The sequence below is a fragment of the Elephantulus edwardii genome, unplaced genomic scaffold, assembly GCF_000299155.1.
Source record: "Elephantulus edwardii isolate Elephantulus edwardi_28Jun2011 unplaced genomic scaffold, EleEdw1.0 scaffold00197, whole genome shotgun sequence".
In the NCBI taxonomy this organism is placed as follows: Eukaryota; Metazoa; Chordata; class Mammalia; order Macroscelidea; family Macroscelididae; genus Elephantulus; species Elephantulus edwardii.
In genome coordinates, this window is record NW_006399947.1 from 4688477 (window position 1) to 4708402 (window position 19926).

General features: G+C 36.5%; 1 protein-coding gene across 3 annotated transcripts in view; it reads right to left on the reverse strand.

Moving 5' to 3' along the window:
- GABRB2 (gamma-aminobutyric acid (GABA) A receptor, beta 2) overlaps positions 1-19564 on the reverse strand; it is a 369112-nt gene extending 349548 nt beyond the window's left edge. For 2 of the 3 annotated variants that reach the window (XM_006897044.1, XM_006897042.1), the window contains exons 1-3: positions 19331-19407; positions 19085-19176; positions 18020-18087 (exon numbers count right to left, since the gene is read on the reverse strand). In XM_006897044.1, the coding sequence (XP_006897106.1) occupies positions 18020-18087; positions 19085-19176; positions 19331-19407 (237 nt within the window). Of the gene's footprint in view, positions 1-18019; positions 18088-19084; positions 19177-19330 lie in introns of all 3 variants that reach the window. The other variant, XM_006897043.1, reaches the window with a different exon arrangement.
- Positions 19565-19926: the final 362 nt, after the last annotated feature.

The window sequence follows — 19926 nt, forward strand, 5'->3', positions numbered from 1 at the left end:
AAAAAAAAAATTCTCCTCTGAGAGGAATGCTGAGCACACTCTCAAATATTTGTGTTTCTATAATGATGTTTAGGGACCCCGGGTGTCCTAATCACAAGAAGTTGTGCTGCCATCTCCAAAGCAATTAAGTTGAACCCACTAGGGAAAAGGCAGGCAATTTCCTCGTGTGTGATTTATAGTCTCAGAAAGTCTGATGGAGGGTCAGCTGTAAATTGGTTCTGACTTGATAGGAGATAACAACCACATAATAAAACAGTAAGAAGTTGCAAGAAAATAATAAATGGTGGCCGTATTAATAGACAACAGCAATCACCTTTGAATTAAGTATAAGCCCTACTATCCAATTTTCCCATTAGTAGAAGAGCATTCAGACTGAGTATTTTTAATTATTCTACTTTTTTCTACACAAATTCTTTTCATGAAAATTGGAAAATTTTAACCAGTACCAAGATTAGTCATGACAGCATAATATCCCAAAATTTATGTTTCTTAATAAATATTCTTATTTATATTCTGAGTATATTTGAACATGTACAATAATATTAACACATATTGAAATAAATAACTATAAATATATTAAGTCAGGTAGATTGAGGTTCAATTCTCAGCTATTTATTAGGTGATAATCTTAGGAAAACGAATTATTCTAAATCATAGTTTGATCACCTGCAAAAAGAGCATAATAAACCTTCAGAATTTATGTGACATTTATGTGAACTTAGTATTATTCATATCTTGATATATGGTACCTAGAACATGATTAAGAGCTTAACAGTATTTGGTTATCATTTGAAAAATAAAGGTGGATTTATATGTGGTTAAAATTATGAGTTATTATTTTATTTTGATTCAAAAAAAAGGATAAATCTATACCTAAAATAATGCAGATATATAAACTTGCGAAGTTTGGCAGGTCAAATCTGCCAGGCACCCCTCAGGAGAAAGATGAAATAGTCTCCTCCCTTAAAGACTCACAACTTCAGAATCTTAGTGGAGGGTAATCATGAGTTTGAGTCAACTCAATAGTAGTGGGGTTGGTTTTGATTTTAAGATGTGTGTATACACGTATGTCTATGTATTTATGCAAATATAGACATACATACATATATATGTATGTAATTCACCTATATATGTATGTCATTCACCCATGTATGTGTATATATAAACACAAATGAAAAGTTATACTATTTATTAAACTATTATTCTCATATTCTATTAAAGGAGAAACATCAGATGTAATTATTTTACAGAACACATTTCCATAAAAAATGCATTATACATTTTTTTCCTTATAAATGTTATATAACTCTAAGGTCTTAAACAACAGCAATTATCTATAGTCAAATATTCCTATTTATACAGACTACCTGGGTCAAAACAAGGTATAATTACCACCACTAGCTGAACTAAAATATAAAGTAAAATTAACTGAGTTAAATTTTAGAAATTAGCTATTTAATTAAAATTTATATATGTATTGTAAATAACCATTCAAGCCTGTGGACCAACATTACTTTCCCCGCTTTTAAAATTTTGGTTGGACATACTTTCTTCATGGAGCTCAAAGCAACCTATCTTTATAGAAACAATCTCAAGATCCTCAACAACTCTGTCAGCTTAAATATTTATTTGAAGTATTTAAGATATTTCAATAACTTTTTCCCTACATGTAAATGTGAAATATTGCTACAGCTATTATCTAATCAAATAGCTATTATTCTAAATAAATTAATAAGTAAATCACATTATCATGAATGATATGACAGAAAATCAACATTGCTTGCTATTTATGAGATCTAAAGACTAAATAACTGATAAAGTCATTATTTATTTAGTCATAGTATCATATATTGTGCAAGGTGTTTGTCCCTCATTCCACTTTACAAACTCTACTGAATCTTCCTAAATACACTATTTGGAGCATTTCCACTACTTTTTGGTGTATAAATTTGAAAAGCACATTTTAGGAAATATAATTCAAAGCTGGTACATGAATTATGAACTCTTTTAACTTGAGACTAAAAGAACAAATTGATAACAAGCAACCACTCTTGACAGTTCTCATCAGACACACACATACACAAAGGGTCTCATATATACTGAGAAGAGCATTTAGAGCAAAATTCCAATTCCTTAAAAATGTCAGTCTCAGAAACTGACAGAGACTAGAGGAAGTCTTAAGACTGGCATCCAAAAGCACACTTTGAATTTGGAACAAAAGGTCTTTCTGGAAGTTACCTTTCAGCCAAATAATAGACTGACTTATAGAAGAGATTATTTTACCTATGAGTAATATGCTCCCTTAAACAATCAACTACATGAGGCCGGTCAACATATAACCAAAAGCAAAGATGAGAAAACTAGGAGAGGAAAGGACACCGGAATCATGGAAATCAAATCAACAACGGAAATTATAATGGTGATTAATTTTATAAAACATCATGCATGAGAATGATTATATAACACACACTATGAATAAAAAAAAGTATGAAATACAATATGTATGAACTTTGTAAACAAACCAATTTGAAAAAAAAACCCACAAAATTATGAACATTTCCATCAGTGTTAATTGTGTAACCTTACACCTAAAACGCAATTCATAAAAAAAAATAAAAAATCAAAGCTGAAAAACATTTTCAATTTTTTTCTTGATTGCCTTTAATAACTGGAATTTTCCCTCTTCCCATTTACTTCTAGAATTCTCTCATTATGTCAGAGCACTGGTTCAAAAATTTTCAAGTGTCCCTACTAAAGAATGCTCAAGGCTTTACATAATTAAGCTCTGCCTTACATACACACTTGATCAATGATAAAAAATATGAGTATGGGTACATATGAAAAAAAGAAATATTATTAGTGTCTAGCTCACAGGAATTTTATAAAGCATTATTAGGTAAGACAGTTCTAAATGCTATAATCTATTATGACGTATTTTAGCTTTCATCATGCTTTCGACAAAACACTGCACTCCCAGCTAGACTGGACACCTTATTTCCCATTTGTCTAACTGCACTGATCTTTCCTATTCAGCTCTACCATGAAGGAGAGCATCTACTTCTCCCTCTACCATGAAATCTTCTGCATATCTTAGCTTCCCTAAACAGTTGGATTCTTACTGTTTCAAAACCCATATAATCACTACAGGCAAGTCAGTTACCAAATGTATATTTTAGTGATAACAGTAGCTTCTCATTTCATTAAAAACTCATGTTCCTCAAGCAATAGTCTTCAAATAGGCTTTGTGTAAGATTCATGCAGAGAACTTTCAGACATGAAGATAATGGATCTTCATTTTAATTAAGAGGTATTTGTTAATAACTTCGGAAATTTGATGTCAGCTCAACTCAAATGACTCTATTGCACTGTAAATTGTGAAAAATACTGTAAACATTTCTTTTCAACATTTTACTTTGATTCTTCCATCTGAGGGATGCAACCTTCTCCTGCCCTACCATCTGAATGTCTTTTCTCCATCAACCCTTCCAATTTCTCTTCAGGCAGTTAATTATAGACCATAAAATAGCTGTCTTCACTGAATACCAAATATTTAATATCCTTTTACAAAACAGTCTCGTCGCTGATTACATTATGTTACAGTAGAATAATGTTCTACTGGATTTCAACGACCAATTTTTCAGATGAAGCCATCAGTGTCTCCAAGTGGATCAGATCCTTGCAGCCTTTTTGTTAGCAAATACACCAAAAAGGGATTCCATCTGCAAAATTTATATTCAAGAAATACTTTTGGATAATTTAATAGAAAATAATCCTATATCTAACTACTCCTTCAACAAACTTTGGTAGCTCTGGTGCCCTAGTGGTAAGGAGCTTCTCTGCCAACCCATATGGTTCAAATCTACCAGCTGATTGGTGGAAGAATGATGAGCAATAGCCTTTGGTGTGATTTATAACCTTTGAAGTCCCACTGGAGGGGTGAACTATGAGTTGATTCTGACTTGAAGGCACATCACAAGAGCAACAATCAACACATTTATTTAACTCATTTTTGTTGAGGAATAAAACTATTTACTAATTACCGAGGACTGTGCTAGGCACAGGGATGCAGACAGGAGATATGCATGTCTAGGTATTTGTGCTACTCAAAACCTCTGCTCTTCTTGGATAGCACACTCAAATAGCACTTTTCTAAGATTCACGAAAGTTTACTTTAAAAACATCGATTTAATTGCTGCTATTGTATGAGGGAAAAAGTCAGTTCATCTTCAAATGGCCAAACAATTACTTCTAATTTAAGACCTCTTGGCAGGTAAACTGGCTGTAGCTGCCAAATTATAGAGCAAGTAAAACAGTGTTGGCATTAGAAATGCCAATAGAATATTAACAAAAGAAACATCAGCAAGTGCCAATAGACTAAACACATTTCTACATTTCCCTACACTAATAGTGACAGGGTAATACAAAACCAGCCTTATCCTTAACAAAATGTGCATTTTGCAAACAAAAAGCACAAATGGCAGCTACATCTAAATTGAGTGTTTGTGCCTTTTAAAATACATACCACCACCTTCCTTACTTTTCTGAACTAGTCTGTTTTAAAACATTTTTCAGTGTTGTTGTTTTAAGTTCAAATGAGTCGAGTACAACTCATGGCGACCCTGTGAACAAAAGAACTGAACTCTGTTACATAACTATCATTGTTTCTCGAGTGTTCTTAGGGTTTCCAAAGGTTTGTTATTTAAGAAGTGGTAGCAAATCCTGCTTCCAAGTCTGTCTCAATCTGGGAGCTCTACCAAATGCCTGTACACCATGGGTAACCATTATGACATCGACACACCACTAGCACAGCATTCAGTATCACAACAAACGCAAGTTATCTCAGTATAACAAACTGACAGAAAAGGGCTGTACCACTTAGAACAATGTTCTCCCCAAACACAATACCAGGCCCATGGGCTGAACGTTTGAAGGCCCAAACTACTTTTAAATACAAAGGCCTGCCTGCAGGTCCTGTGTAAACTGTCTGGTCTTTATTTTCATTTCATAGCAATCAAGTGTAAGCTGATGGGTGTTTTTTCAGTCTTATAAAACATAAATAATATTTTTAAAATAAACAGGCCTTGAAAATTATCAGGATAGGAACTATAAAGAATAATTATGTTGACATAACTTTAATACAAAAATATTAAAAATTTGGTTATGTACTTTGCATAGGTTTTCACATGGTTTATAGAGCACACAGGGAAGTGAATAAAGTTAGTCTTTAAGAGAGTTCTGGTAGTGAAGTCCATAGAGAACTGTGTTGCTAGCTCAAATGCAGTGCCTCTCAGGTGGTTCAAATCCACCAGTGACTCCACTAGAGAAGAACAGGCATTCCTTTCCTGTGTGATTTATTGCCTTAATAATCTGCTGGAAGGCCAGCTATGAGTCAGTTTTGACTATGAATGAGAAACTTTTATTTTCAAAGAAATTGACAGCTAAAATGGATAATCCATGAAATCTACTCAAATAACTCCTTTTAAAAAATGGAAAAGACAATGTGTTGATATTCTTAAATGTATATGTTAGTAAGTTATGGAAAAGGAAGGCAGGAAAAAATTCCTAGCAGTTTTCATCACTGAGAGAAGTGATGTATATCTCCCAAAGCACAGAAATGCAAAAATAAAGTGTTCATGGTAAAGGTATAACTATAGGCGATAGCAGTCTATCTAAAAAATAGCCAACTGCAACATTGAAAATATGAGTAAGCAAACAGGAAACAATCAAAAGGTAACACAGGCAAATTAAAGCACAGATAAATCACGGTGATACAGGTAATATTTAGCTCTGAAATGTAATAATTTTCAAAATAAATTTGTTACAACATAACATTAAACATAGACAAAAATTATAATAAAGCACAGAGATTATCTCTCAATGGGAAAAATCTCCTTTTCTCTAATTGGCTTGGAAACAAAACACACCATTATTCATTACACTAGTGGTTCTCATCCACAGACATCTCTGCCATACCAGGCACATCTGACCATTTCAGGAGCCTTTTATTTTTTTTTTTTCACTTTTACTGCTGAGGGAGTGCCCCTGAGTTTTTTTAATTAGAGGTCAGAATGCTGTTAAGAGATTTAAAATACACAAGGCAGACCATAAAATGAAGAATCATCTGATGCAAAAAAGGGCAATATATGGAGAGGAAATGTTGCTATGGAATAATCACCAAGCAAGTCAGCATTCTTCAAATGTAACCACTTATTCATTAAGAAAATTACTTTTACTGATTTATGTTCTGGTAGAAATTTCTATGAGAATGTGAACATTTTTAAGGGGAGAGTTGCTAAAACACACAACTATAAAATGCAACAATAAAAAAGGAAATTTGAAACGCACTTTTTGCCTGCTTTCTTCTGCAGGTGAACCCATTGTGGGATCTTTATTTCCTGCCACCCAGTTAGGTAAGAGCATGGTTAAGGGTACATAAGAAACAGGCAGTCATTTCTGCTTCTAACAATAACTCAGAGAAATATATTTATAAATTGGTTTTGCCAAGTGGCATTGTTGTTGGTGTTGTTGGTGTTAAGTACCTTCGACTAAGGACTGACTCCCAGTTGATCTTTTAGGGGGTTTTGGAGGCAGTAAATCACAAGGGAGGAAACTGTCCATTTCCCTATTCCCCCTGTAGAGCAGATGGTGGATTCCAATCACCCACTTATGAACTGCCAGTACAATTCCTTACCACTAAGCCGCCAGAGTTCACCAGGTGGCATTAGCTGGTTAAAACAGAAGAATATGTCTTGTAGAGATACTATCTTTAATAGAAACCTCATGTATATCATGGAGGGTAAGAGAAGGACGGATGATAAAAGAAAACAAATAAACACCTGAAATTCCCATTAAAAGACATAAGATCAGCAATTTATCTGAAAATACAATTAATTATTAATAGATAAAAGTTCAATTCAAAATTTGTCTGATTTTTTTAAAAGAAGAAAGCAAGCAAAGGTATAATTTACAGCCCAAAACCAATAGGACAATTTGCAGTTTTCTATACAGGCACATCCAATCATTTGTTATAAAATATTGGCTGTATTGGTGACCCGACAGATTCTACTGGAGTAGATAGAACAAATGGCAACTTTTCCCAGGGATAGGAACTATGACAACAGCAACATCATCCTTCAAAATCATACGCCAACCTTTCTATGTCCCTCAATAAATGAAACAAAAATATTTAATACAAAATGAATAAAATTTCACAAATACAATTAGCATTTCTCTTTTAAGGTGATGAACAGTAACATCACATAATACATTACTTTATCTCATTAATTAACCAAAAACCAAAATAAAACTAAACTAACAAACCTTTCAGTAACAGGAACAGTAAGGATGGAATGAATACAATAAAGAATTTAAAATTAGAGTTTATTACATTTTTAAAAGTTACTACCAGATGCATATATTTGAGGAATATGCCTTTGCTAGCGGTATGTCCTTGAAGCTGGTTGTACAGTGGCTAAGTTTGAAGGTTGGAACTCATCAACTTCTCCATGGGAGAAAGATAAGAGAGTCTTTTGTAGAGATTTCAGACTTGGAAACCTCATGGGCCGTTTTCCTCTTTCCTACAGGGCAACTAAGTGAGAACAAAATCAAGGACAGTAGTTTGAACAATCAATTAAGTTCTCAGAATCTCAAGCCTTCATCTGTAAATAATCTGTTAATAACTATCTAATTTATTTCTTAGAGCAATGGATGAAGTAACGTGCATCATTAATATGTTGCCTGCATAAGTTCAGAACTCCATATAAATAGTAAATATTATAATTTAACTATTCTGGTGCCATGTTAGCAATGAAAAATGGTAAGTACCAAGCAGAGAAGGATAGAAGAAAAAAAGGGAAGAAGCAGAAAACAGGGAAAAAGGAGAAACGCTTTCTGATTGGGTAGAAAAGCTTTCAAGCCTTATTTGCTAAGTATTAAGTCTGAATATGGGAGAAATGTGGGGTCAAGATTGATGGAAAATCTATCAACAATCTGTGATATGAAGATGACACAACCCTGCTTGCTGAAACTGAGGAGGACCTGAAACGCTTGCTGCAGAGGGTCAAGGACTGCAGCCTCCAATATGGATTGAGTCGCAATGTCAAGAAGACAAAGATTCTCACCACTGGACCAATTGGCAGCATCAGGATGGATGGTGAAGAGATTGAGATTGTTCACAGCTTTAGTTTGCTTGACTCCAGTCAACACTCTTGGCACCAGTAGCCAGGAAATTATAAAGACATACTGCCATGGGAAAGTCTGCTGTTAGAGACCTCTCCAAAGTACTGAAGAGCAATGATGTCTCTCTGGAGACTAAGGTGAGTCTGATACAAGCCATGGTCTTTGCAATCACTTGTTACGCAACAGAGAGTTGGACAATGAATAGGGAGGATAGACGGAAAATTGATGCCTTTGAGCTGTGGTGCTGTAGAAGAGTATTGAGGGTACCATAGACTGCTAGGAAAACAAACAGATTCATCTTTGAAAGGGTTAAACCGGGATGCTCGTTGGAGGCAAGGATTCTGAGACTTTGTCTAACATACTTTGGACATGTTGTAAGGAGAGGAACATCATGCTTGAGAGAGTGAAGGGACAGCACAGGAGGGAAAGGCCCTCTATGAGGTTGATTGATTCAGTAACCGGGGTAATTGGAATGGGTGTGTCAGAGACAGTGCAATTGGAACAGGACAGAGCAGAGTTTAGGGCTGTTGTACACAGGGTTGCTATGAGTCACAAGGGACTCGACGGCACATAATAACAATATGAGTCACAGGCGACTCAATGGTACATAACAACAACAACATGAGCACTGATAGAAATCCACATTTACTTCCACTCCAAAAATAAAGGTGGAAATAAGTTAACAGTATCATTAAAATCACACACAAGCAAGATCATGCTGAAAATTATTCAAAAACAAATGGAGAGAACAGGAATAGTACATCAAAAGAAAACCGTCAGATGTGCAGGCTCTGTTTAGAAGAGGCTGTGGTACTAGGGACATTAAATCCAATGTTAGATGGATTTTAGTTGAAAGCAGGGAGTAACCAGAAGAATGGCTATTTGTGTTTCACTGACTATGCAAAGGCATTTAACTGTGTGGATCATAACAAATTGTGGCTAACCTTGAGAAGAATGGGAATCCCAGAGCACTTGACTGTGCTCATGTGAAACCTATACTTGGATCAAGAGGCACTGGTAAGAACAGAGGAAGAAAACGTTGCAAGGTTTCCTACAAGATCATAAAGGTGTACTCCAGGAATGCATCCTAGCTCCATACCTTTTCAACCTATATGTGGAATAGATCATTCAAGAGGCTTCACTTTAAGAGGAGGAATGTGGTACCAGGATGGGAGGAAGTGTCATCAGTATCCTGTGTTATGCAGATGACATAACTTTGCTTGCTGAAACTGAGAAGGACCTGGGGCTTTTTTTGCAGAAGGTCAAGTACTTCAGCCTTCAATATGGATTGAAGCTCAACATCAAGAAAACAAAGATTCTCATCATTGGGTCAACTGGCAGTATCATGACAGATGGATAAGGGATTGAGACTGACAACAACTTGAGTTTGCTTGAATCCACAATCAACAGTCTTGGCACCAGCAGCCAGAAAATAAAAAAATAAATTGCACTGGGGAAAATCTGTTGTAAGAAAGCTCTAGAGTACTGAAGAGTAATGATGTCAGTCTAGAGATTAAGGTGCACCTGATCCAAGCCATGGTCTTCACAATTACTTACTCTATCACAGAGCTGGACAATAACTAAGGATGATAGAAGAAGAATTGATGCCTTTGAGTTGTTATGCTGGAGAAGAATATTAAACCATGGACTTCTAAAAGAACAAACGGCTCTGTTCTGTAAAGAGGAAAACCAGGCTGCTCATTGGAGGGAAGGATTTTGAAGCTCCATCTAACATACTTCAGTCTTGTTGCAAGGAGGAAACACTCTTTGGAGAAAGACATGCTTGGAAGGGTGGACGAATGGCACAAGAGAGGATGACCCTGGATGAGATGGATTGATTCAGTGACTAGAATAATTGGAGCAGGTGCGTCAAAAACAATAAAAATATTTTAGGATAGAACAGGGTTCAGAGCTGTCACTATGAGTTACAATTGACTTGATGGCACATAACAATAACAACATGAGCTCTGGAGATATCAATGGCTAAGTGAAATGATGGTAGTCTTAACTCATTCAACAGGTGCATGGGGAAAAAACCCTGACAGTCTGCTTCCAGAAAGATTACAAATAAGAAACTCTATGGGAAAATTTGCTCTGACATATGGGTTGTTATGAGTCAAAATAGAGTACAAAGCACCTAACAAGAAAAACTCAGTCACTGAAGTTCTTCACTTGGCTCTTGTATCTTCTTGTAAGAATTTCTAGTCACTTCGCTCTCCTTATCTACACAGCAGCCAATTTTATTCTCTTCTAAGTTCTGAAGGAAGGCAGGAGTGGTCCAGCTGCAAAATTTTCACTTTTCAGAAGATGTAGGTTTCATTCCTAGCCAACAGAGTTCACTGAAGTCATAACCCATCTGTATGAATTCTCTTAGGTATTCCTTTCTGCCTGTTTTACCCAGATTTCATATTTTAAAAAGATGTAGTCTTCCAAATAAAGCCAGAAATGCACAATCTGGAGAGGATAGCAATTGATGACTGAGACCTTCTAAAGGTTGAATCCCTGTGTGCATCAAAAACATTTTTCAACAGAGTGAAAAGAAAATCTACCAACTGGGAACAAACTTCTGGCAATATCATTTCAGATAAGAGTCTCATAATGAAAGTTTACAGAATACTCCAGGGCCTCCACAAAAAAAAAGAATGATAACCCAATTACAAAATGGGGGAAAGACATGGAAATGATTTTCACAGAGGAAGATATTTGGATGGCCAACGGACACATGAATAAATGCTCAAAATCACTGGCAATAGAGAAATGCAAATCGAAACTACAAAGAGATACTATGTCACCCCAGGATCAGTGGCAAAGTTTAACAGGGCAGCAAGTAATACATGATGGAGAGAATGTGGTGAGATAGGAGCTCTCATACACTGTTAGTGGGACTGTAAAATGGTACAACCACTCTGGAAGGCAGTTTGACATCTCCTCAGAAAGCTGAACACAGAAATTCCATATGACCTAGCTATTCCACTGCCTGGAATAAACCTCAAGAAAATGAGAGTTGACACACAAACTGAGACTTGTACATCAATGTTTATAGTAGTGTTATTCACCAACACAAGAACATGGAAATAGCCCAAATATTCAACCACAATCAAATGGATCCAGAAATTATCATATATTCTTAAGATGGGATACTATGCATTATGCAGGAACAATGATTTTGTACATTACCCCCTAACTTGGGAGGGAGTAGAGAGCATTATACTAAATGAACTCACTTAGTCCTATAAGGTCAAATACTGTGTAAGACAATCATTATAGAACGTGTATGAGGATCCATGGGTAGGAGAACATAGGGGTGACAATGGGTGAGAAATGGGGAGGGTGGGTTAATCATGGGGTCACCCAATTTTATGGGTGAAGGTGAATGAAATGGGAAGGATTTGGTGTGAAAAACAATGTATACGAACTTTTTAAGTAAAGTAGTATAAAATAAACATTTTATTAAAAAAATATGATCTTCAACCACCAAACTACCTACTACATTGTACAAATGAATTCCTACTTAGAACTTATTTCAGTTGACTTTAATGACATTGACATCACTTACCACTTCTATTTTTTAATGACATTTTATTTTAATTGTAATTTTAACAAACCTTTACAGAGAAGTTAGATTTTCACTCATTCATTGTTGCACTTCAACATTTTATAACCCCTCTCAGTGAGTCTTTGTCTTCTAAGATATTTATTATACCATGGTCTCATAACTTTGCTGTCCATAATAATTTTATTGTTTTCCTCCTCTGTTTTCTGCCATTTCAATTATAATGCTCATGAGATATCCAATTTTAAACTTCTCCTTTCTCTTTTTTCATTTTATTCATCCATAAATTTTAAATATCATTTATATGATAGTAGCATCAAAGTCTGTTTCTCAAGTGATGATTTCTCACTTATCACTTACGTAGTTTCTAGTCACCTACTGGTTATCTCCACTTAGAGATAGATACAGAAAAGTTATATGTCCAAAACTGAACTCACTTTATGTCCACACTCTCTCTTCCTTACTGTCTACCTATATTTCCTGTATAACATAAAAGACTCATAGAGAACTTGGAGGTTACCAAGCTTCTTCTATTCTTCTTGTGAACTTCTATCTTCTTTACAATTTGTCTTAGTTCCTCAGTCCTTGCCTTGATTTTGCAATAGGTGTAAACAGGTGTTATCTCACAAGTCCAGGTCTTTATTGCAAGATATCTATACTACAGAACTATCTCCTGAAATGTGAAGACTAGCCTATAAGCATTGATTATTTTTTTCTAATAAAAGTAAGATCCTGTACAATAACGTAAAGTAATATTCACTTTTGGTCACTGCCTATGGTTTGAATACCAATATCTGTCACCTCATTGCTATTCTCAATTCTACCTCTTTTAAGCTACTTGTAAATAACTACCACCATTTGTGTGTGTGTCTGTGTGTGTGTCTGTGTATGTTTCTAATGTTACTATATACTACTCTTTCTCCTTAGAACATCTATCCATTGACTCCGAATGCCCGTTCTGGGTTTTTTTGTCATATTTCACAGTATGTTCTGTGCATTTCCTCCTTCAAATGATTAATGACCCTATGTTATGACTAGTTTTTGGTATAATTTTTTAGTCTTAACTGGTGAACATCTTAAATTAAGAACTAAGGTTCTAGTACTTGACACCATGTAAAGAAATGATAGAGGAAGAAGGTAAAGTACAGAAAAAGGAGAAGACACACCAGCTTGCTAATTGGATAAAATAGCTAAAGACACCTAAAAACATTTCATCGCAAAGCCAAGAGTTATGCTTAGGAGTATCCTAATCAAGTTCATATCACATTCTTCTAATATTGTTCCTTCCATTGAAGTAACAGTTTCTTGAGTCATATGCGTCCACCCCAAGTACTGTCATCATACTTTTAAGTAAGAACTCACAACTAACATCTAATCAGTTACTGAACAAAGAAATCACATGAGATGAAATATCATAGGTCTTGAATGCATGTAACTTAACACTATGATGGCATCCACTTCCTAAATAACATGCCTCTGGAAACACTATGAACTTTGGTAAATGTTGATAGTTGTAGAGGGACTTCAAGTCTTTTGTTAAGTCATGCTTGACTAGAAGGCAATCAACAACAACAACATGGTTGTAACAATATTTGTGAGTGAGTGTATGTTTGTGTGTGTGAGAGAGAGAGAATATGTCTAACATATAAAAAACCATGAAATCAACTAAACATGAAATGAGGGTGAACAGAGATGCATGCTACACTGACAAATCCGTCAGTGAAAACTCTAAGGATCCTAGCGGGTCGATCCTGTTATGCATGGGACATCATGAGTAAAGGACTTGACTTAAAAGCAGTTACAAACTACCAGTCACAGGGAACAAGAGTAGGCAATAACAATAGCAACCAGAACAATAATAATAATGTGAAATTAACAAATTACAAAGGCTCTCAAAGGACAGTCAGAAAGGATTTTAGGGATACTTGCATAGGTTCTAGAGTAGAAATGAAATTAAACCACGTTTAAACGCAGCAAAGGAAGCAGGAAAGGCATCCACTTCCTAAAGAACATGCCTCTGGAAACTCTGTGAACTTTGAGAAATGACGGCAGTTATAGAAAGGTTTCAGGTTGCTATGAGTCATGCTCGACTCGACGGCAAACAACAACAACAAAAACAAATGCAGCAAAATACAAAGCCAAAAACTCACTGCCATCAAGCTGAGTCTGACTCAGAGCAACCTTGTAGGACAGAGCAGACTTCGCCACAGGGTTTCCAAATCTGTACATTTTTGTGGACACACAGTGCTACATCACTTTCCTGCAGAGCAGCTGACGAATCTGAATGGCTAACATTTTGGTTAACAGCCAATCACTTTAGCATTACACCACCAGGTCTCCTAAGTAGTGAACACCTAGATATTCAATTTCTTGAGGCCAGGAGACAGGTCTATCTTATCCATTATTGTGACCCTTAGGTCTAAAAGAAAATGTCCAGAACACTGAATCATTTAACCACTGCAATACTATGGCTCCAAATAGCTTATAGTAGCAAGTAAGTAATTGTTGGGTTTTCAACTGTGCAGCTGATGACGCAAGAAAACATCTGTTAAAGAAAGAGGGGGAAAGCAGTACTTTACTGCTTTTGCCATTCCATAAAAATGGTAATTTGTATATATGTTTACTAGAACCGTTTCCTCAAAAGTGAAATAGTGCTTCACTTTTTGGTTGGCAAAAGGGTTTTTTCAAGATGGAGAAGAATCTGCTTTAAATGAAGCAAATGCTATTTCAAGCCATAATCCTCAGAGCCAAGTTTGGATCTTAAAATGTACTTTTCATCAAAGAATCTTAACAAAAAGATTCCTGCCAATGTAATAAAGACATCTAAAAATATTCCATCCCAATGCCAAGAGTTCTACTCAGGAGTATTCTAATCAAGATCATCACACTTTTCTAATGTTGTTCCTTCCACTGGGCTAACAAACACCTAAACTGCATGTTCCTACCCCAACTAGTGTCACCCCACATTCCTCAGGAAGAGCCCACAAACTGCACTTTGTTGTGAATGTCTATATTCTCCTCACATTTATGATGCACTGTCATGTTTCCTGGGGTCTTTATATGCATCAGAGCCACATACATAAAAAAAAGAAACTAGATAATAGGCCACATAAAACAGTGAAATAGAAAGTACCTTACCATGCCTCTCCCACTCCAAGCATAAGGAAACTGAAGGCTGGTAAGGTAAATTACCTATCTTGAGTACTGGTCTGTTGTTTATATTTCTACATTGAGTTGTGCTCACAGAACAGAGGCATTTTCACATACACTTTATGGACTGACAGTTACTACACAGTTACCATCCTGATGCCAGCACAGGCTTGTATTCTGCTATGAGGCTGAATAGATCTTAGCAGAGTTCCAAACTAATGAATTAGGAGAAAGGCCTAGCAACCTATTTTTGAAAATCTGTAATGAAACCCTGTAAATCACAATGATCCATCCAAAAGGACCAGGAGCATGGCAGAGGAACAGGCATTTTTATCTACTGTGGGTAAAGTCACTGTGACTCAGAGGCTGACAAGAGGGCAGTTAACAACTTCTCTTTTAAAAGGTGAGGAGATTGGACTCAGTTTGGCTTACATTCCCTCAAGATGAATAAGCAAAAGAAGCAAAATTAGCATCAACCCTTAATTCAATTCCGAGTGTCTCCATCATTGCAATTACCAGAGCGTCACATTGATATGGGACTTTTCCCTTTCAATACCAATGAGGCAACTGTCAACTTAGTCTGATGTCTATCATTCTTCAAAGATTCGCTATAATATAAGGGAAGAGAGTACAGTTCACAAAGGATAATGAATTACACATTCTGCGTAAATGAATTTTGAAATTTCACTTAAATATGGAATCAGCCATTCTTTCAGAACCAAATATAATAAAAATTTTAGTTTTTCTAGATCTATGTACAGGAGTAAATAAAGAAAAATCCCACTTGTTCAGACATTACTTAATTAAAATGACATTTCTACTGTTGCTTCAAATCACATAAGCATATTTTTAAAATAATAATGTACATCACACAAATGTTCTTTGAAGGGTTAATTATTAAGATAGGTAGCTGAAAAGACAATCTTAGTTTCTGCAAAAGTCAAAATATGGGCAAGTCCAGGTGTTTTAGCATTCAAAAAAGAAAATATGGGGCTTTAACACTTTTTCTAATCATGAATGCTGCAATACTGTCCCATTTACAACCTAACATTTACTTTTGCACTTTCAACATCTCATGATTTTTCAGCAACAGTAAATAGATTTAAAAAATGACACCTCATCTTGGCTGAATCTATATTTTGCCTAGCAGGACTTGGCATTATGTCCACCTCAAATACCTTCCAAAATGCAGTACATAGGATAATAACTGGTAAAATTAAAATTAAAAAAACTCAAAAAAATCAACTGAAACCCTTCCTATTCCAGACAATTTTTTTAGATAATAATACAGGTAAATTTTTAGCTAATCTGTGACAGCAGAATCTAATTATCTCATCAGAGTCTTTTTGGAGTCTAAATTTTTCTTAATTATTGCACAAAAGCTCCTTTTATGATTATCAAAAGAGAGAGGTAGGAAAATATCTTGTTAGAGGTAAAGAGCAAGAATAAATCAAAACACAAAGGAAAGAACTCTGATTCAATCATGTGTAGTACACACCTCATTTCTATGGTTCTTTTTAAAAATACAGTTTCACTTCAAGTACCTGGGTCTGAGGAGGCATCCACGACAGAATTTTTTTTGTTTGTTTTTGTGGTAATACCCAAAACTTAAACAGATGAAAATCTCTAAAGTACCATAAAAGTAAATTTTTAAATATCTTTATTTGTCCCCTCCCCCCAAAAAGCATTCTCTGCCACAATTATTTTCATAATGTGAGTGATATCTGTTTCTGAAGCAATGTCTTTAATCTGCATTTTTATCTTACATGAGAACTAAAGTTCTCAATAACTTGGATACAAAGTGCACATATCATTAAAATGACTGAAATGGTTTCATGTTCCCTTCAGTAATTATGAGCCATTTCAGAATCCTGTTATCACTTATGTTTGGACAGTCTATATGAGCAATCACTTATATTGGGAACGTGTATGTGGGCAATCACTATGTTTGGACAGTGTAAATGGGCAATTCTGCTTATTTGAGCTTCCTCTTTGCATGTTGTAGTACAGAAATTTATGAAATGTTGACAGTATGCCCAATTCTTAGTAGTATTTTGGATCTCTGGAATTAATTAAGTAAGTGTCCTACTTTTCAAATCCTGATTGATGGCATAGAAGTGTAGTGCATAAAAGCTTAAACAACAATTCATAAATAGTCCGTCCACCCAATTTGAGACAGAACTATGCCGTAACATAATCCTCCATAGTGCGCTCTCAGGAATCAGAGCAATACTGGAATATTACATTCAACTGTGGTCTTTATAGAAGATATTTTCTAAACTTAAAAAGACACAAGAAAGGTCACGGGGAAATGTCCCTAGTATCTGGGGCACGTGTCATTTGTGTTATATGTCTGTAATGCTCCAACATGAACAGCAGGGGGAGCTCCTGGATGAAGCAAACCCCCCACAAGTGTTTCCTGATAGGGAACACCAAGGGTTTTTCTCTTAGCATTTGCCTGAAGTCCAAGGAAATAGTTATTAATGACTGTATATAAGTTGTACAAACTTAGGATATGTGGTGAATAACACTGCCAATAACAAATAGATCCGAATCTCCTTTTTGAAAATAAGGTGGCCAATGTTTATTTTCTTTTGAAGAAGAGGTTAAGGAAAGTGGGGACAATGAGTATGGGGGATGGGGAAGTTCCCAATTTCCATGAAGAAATGAGCTCTAAAACCAACAAGTGAACACTAGTATCTCTGAGGTCATATTCAGCCATTGTGTGGTTCGTAGGGTAGTCTGTAGTTTCTATTTTTTTTAAATGTCTACTCAAAACACCCATTCCTTCTCTTTCCAACTCTAGAAAGTCATTAATAAGCAAGGTTTCTCACTTAACCCTAACAAATGTAGCTTCTGCAAGTGAGTTTCTTATGTGTGTGTGTGTGTGTATGTGTGTTACACATAAATATGTGCTTTACTCACTCTATACAAACCCAAGTAGTAGAATCAAGCTGGAGAAATTTTTGTCAGTGGGAAAGAACAGACTAACCTCTGACACTATGAGTACCTATCTAAAACCTTTCTCCCTAACCCCAGCCACACAGGTACTCACACACACTGGCCTCCATCGGCTGGCTTTCTCCATTTCCCTGTCCCCAAAGGAAAGTCTACAGAGACACAAGCCTCACAACTCACCATATTGACTTCGGAAACCATATCGATGCTGGCAATGTCAATGTTCATTCCCACAGCCACAGGCGGACCTGCAGACCAAGATTGCCAGCCACGTGATTTCTCAGAACTTCATTTACTCTTAGCAAGAGTTGTTCCCCCAGACAGCATGAGACACTCTGCTTAAAACCCTCTACACTGCCCACCCCTGCCCTTCCTCCCACCTTTCACTCTAGGTTTCCTTATGTTCCTAAATGAAAGAAGGGTGGTAGACCTTGCTCTAGGAAGTGCTCTGTTCAACATTCACACGTGTGTCCCAGTGGGCAAGGGAGAGCAGCGCTGTGTGCACATGCGAATGTCTCAACATGCAAACTCACAAAACTCCCAAATTCCAGTGGGAATCGCTTAAGCCCAGGAATCCTATAAATGTTGTATTGAAATTCCCCTCCTTATTTTCCATGCCCCTATTTCTCTGCCCCTATTTATCGTAATTTTTTGAGCCTCATAAGACTTTGGAGCAAACCTGAGTTATTATACTGATATAATGAGAGTACAAAAAAGATCTCTGACCCCTCCTCCTCCCAGCCCCCTCAGCCTTCTGGACATTAGGAGGTATTGAGGAGGGCTAGATAATATCCTGATACAAGTCACTTTAATCCACAGCCAGAACTCTTCCATAGTAGGCAGACACAGGGGGGTTAATGCTACCTCTCTCAGTCAAATGCCTGCACATCTCATTCTCAAAAACGTTCATGCTGGCCTTTAGTAAGCTAGGATTTCTGGGCAGATCATGAAGGAAAGTTAAGAGGTTTGTGTTCCAAGGAAGCAAAGGTTTTACAGAAGGCTAAGGGCAGCAGTCATCACATGTATAAGCATGCTAACTAGGTCTAATTCAAAGATCACCTAAGTGCTGGACAACAACAAAACGTCTTAAGTTTAGCTCAGCTTCTCAATATGAGAATCCAGAGACACATTCAGCACAGCACAAGCACCCACAATGAGAGAAAGGGTAGAGACAGTGTGAGCAGAGCTCACAAGACAGCTTTGCTACAGCTGGACTGTATCTTATTTTCAAGGCAACCCGATTACCTCCAAAATCTGGCCTCAGACGAATGTCATAGCCTTTCAGGAGTCTATCCACCGTCTCTTTAACCAGCGACATATTACTAGGATCATTGACACTAAAGAAAGAAATGATAATAAACAAGCATGAATAAGGCAACCGGCACAGCATCTTCAGCATCTGATCCTGACTACAGATCCCTGTTCACAGAGGTATGCAGACAGAATCTTTCAAAGTGAGAAAGGAAAACGAGAAAGGCTGGGCACACTTACCTCTGAGCACACACAACGGCGATTATTAGGGGGAAGGACCAAATCCCAAAGTAACCCTTTTTCCGGACTCTCCACATCCCTTTAGTTTTTGATGGGATTGAGGGTTTCACTGAAGACAGGAGATCCAACTTAGTCTGCCCAGTGCAGTAATGCTAATGTGAAGCGCATGCGCACGGTGTACCAAAACATCAAAGGGGCAGCGGCTGCCGGAGACCGAGCAGATTTCCTTGGGAGAAAAAAAAAATTAAATGGGGGAAAAAAAGGCATATCTATGTATACTACATATATATTTTAATAGTAGAGGAAAAACCACCCCACGGAAACACCTAGAGTAAAATCTTTGTCATTGCTGTCCTTTCGTTAAGACAAAAACAACGACAGCATCTGGTAAGTTTCAGTAGTTGCAAGAAGCAGTTTTACACCTCGCAGGTCGTGGATTTTGAGAGAGAGAAACAGAAAGAGATAGCGTGTGTGTGTGTGTGTGTGTGTGTGTGAAATTGTCTTAAATATACAAAATTATTTTGGGAATTTGAGGGACAGTAGGTGTGAGGTGTAAGCAGAACATGGGTGCCTAGGAGTCCAGCTCGGGTCTGGCT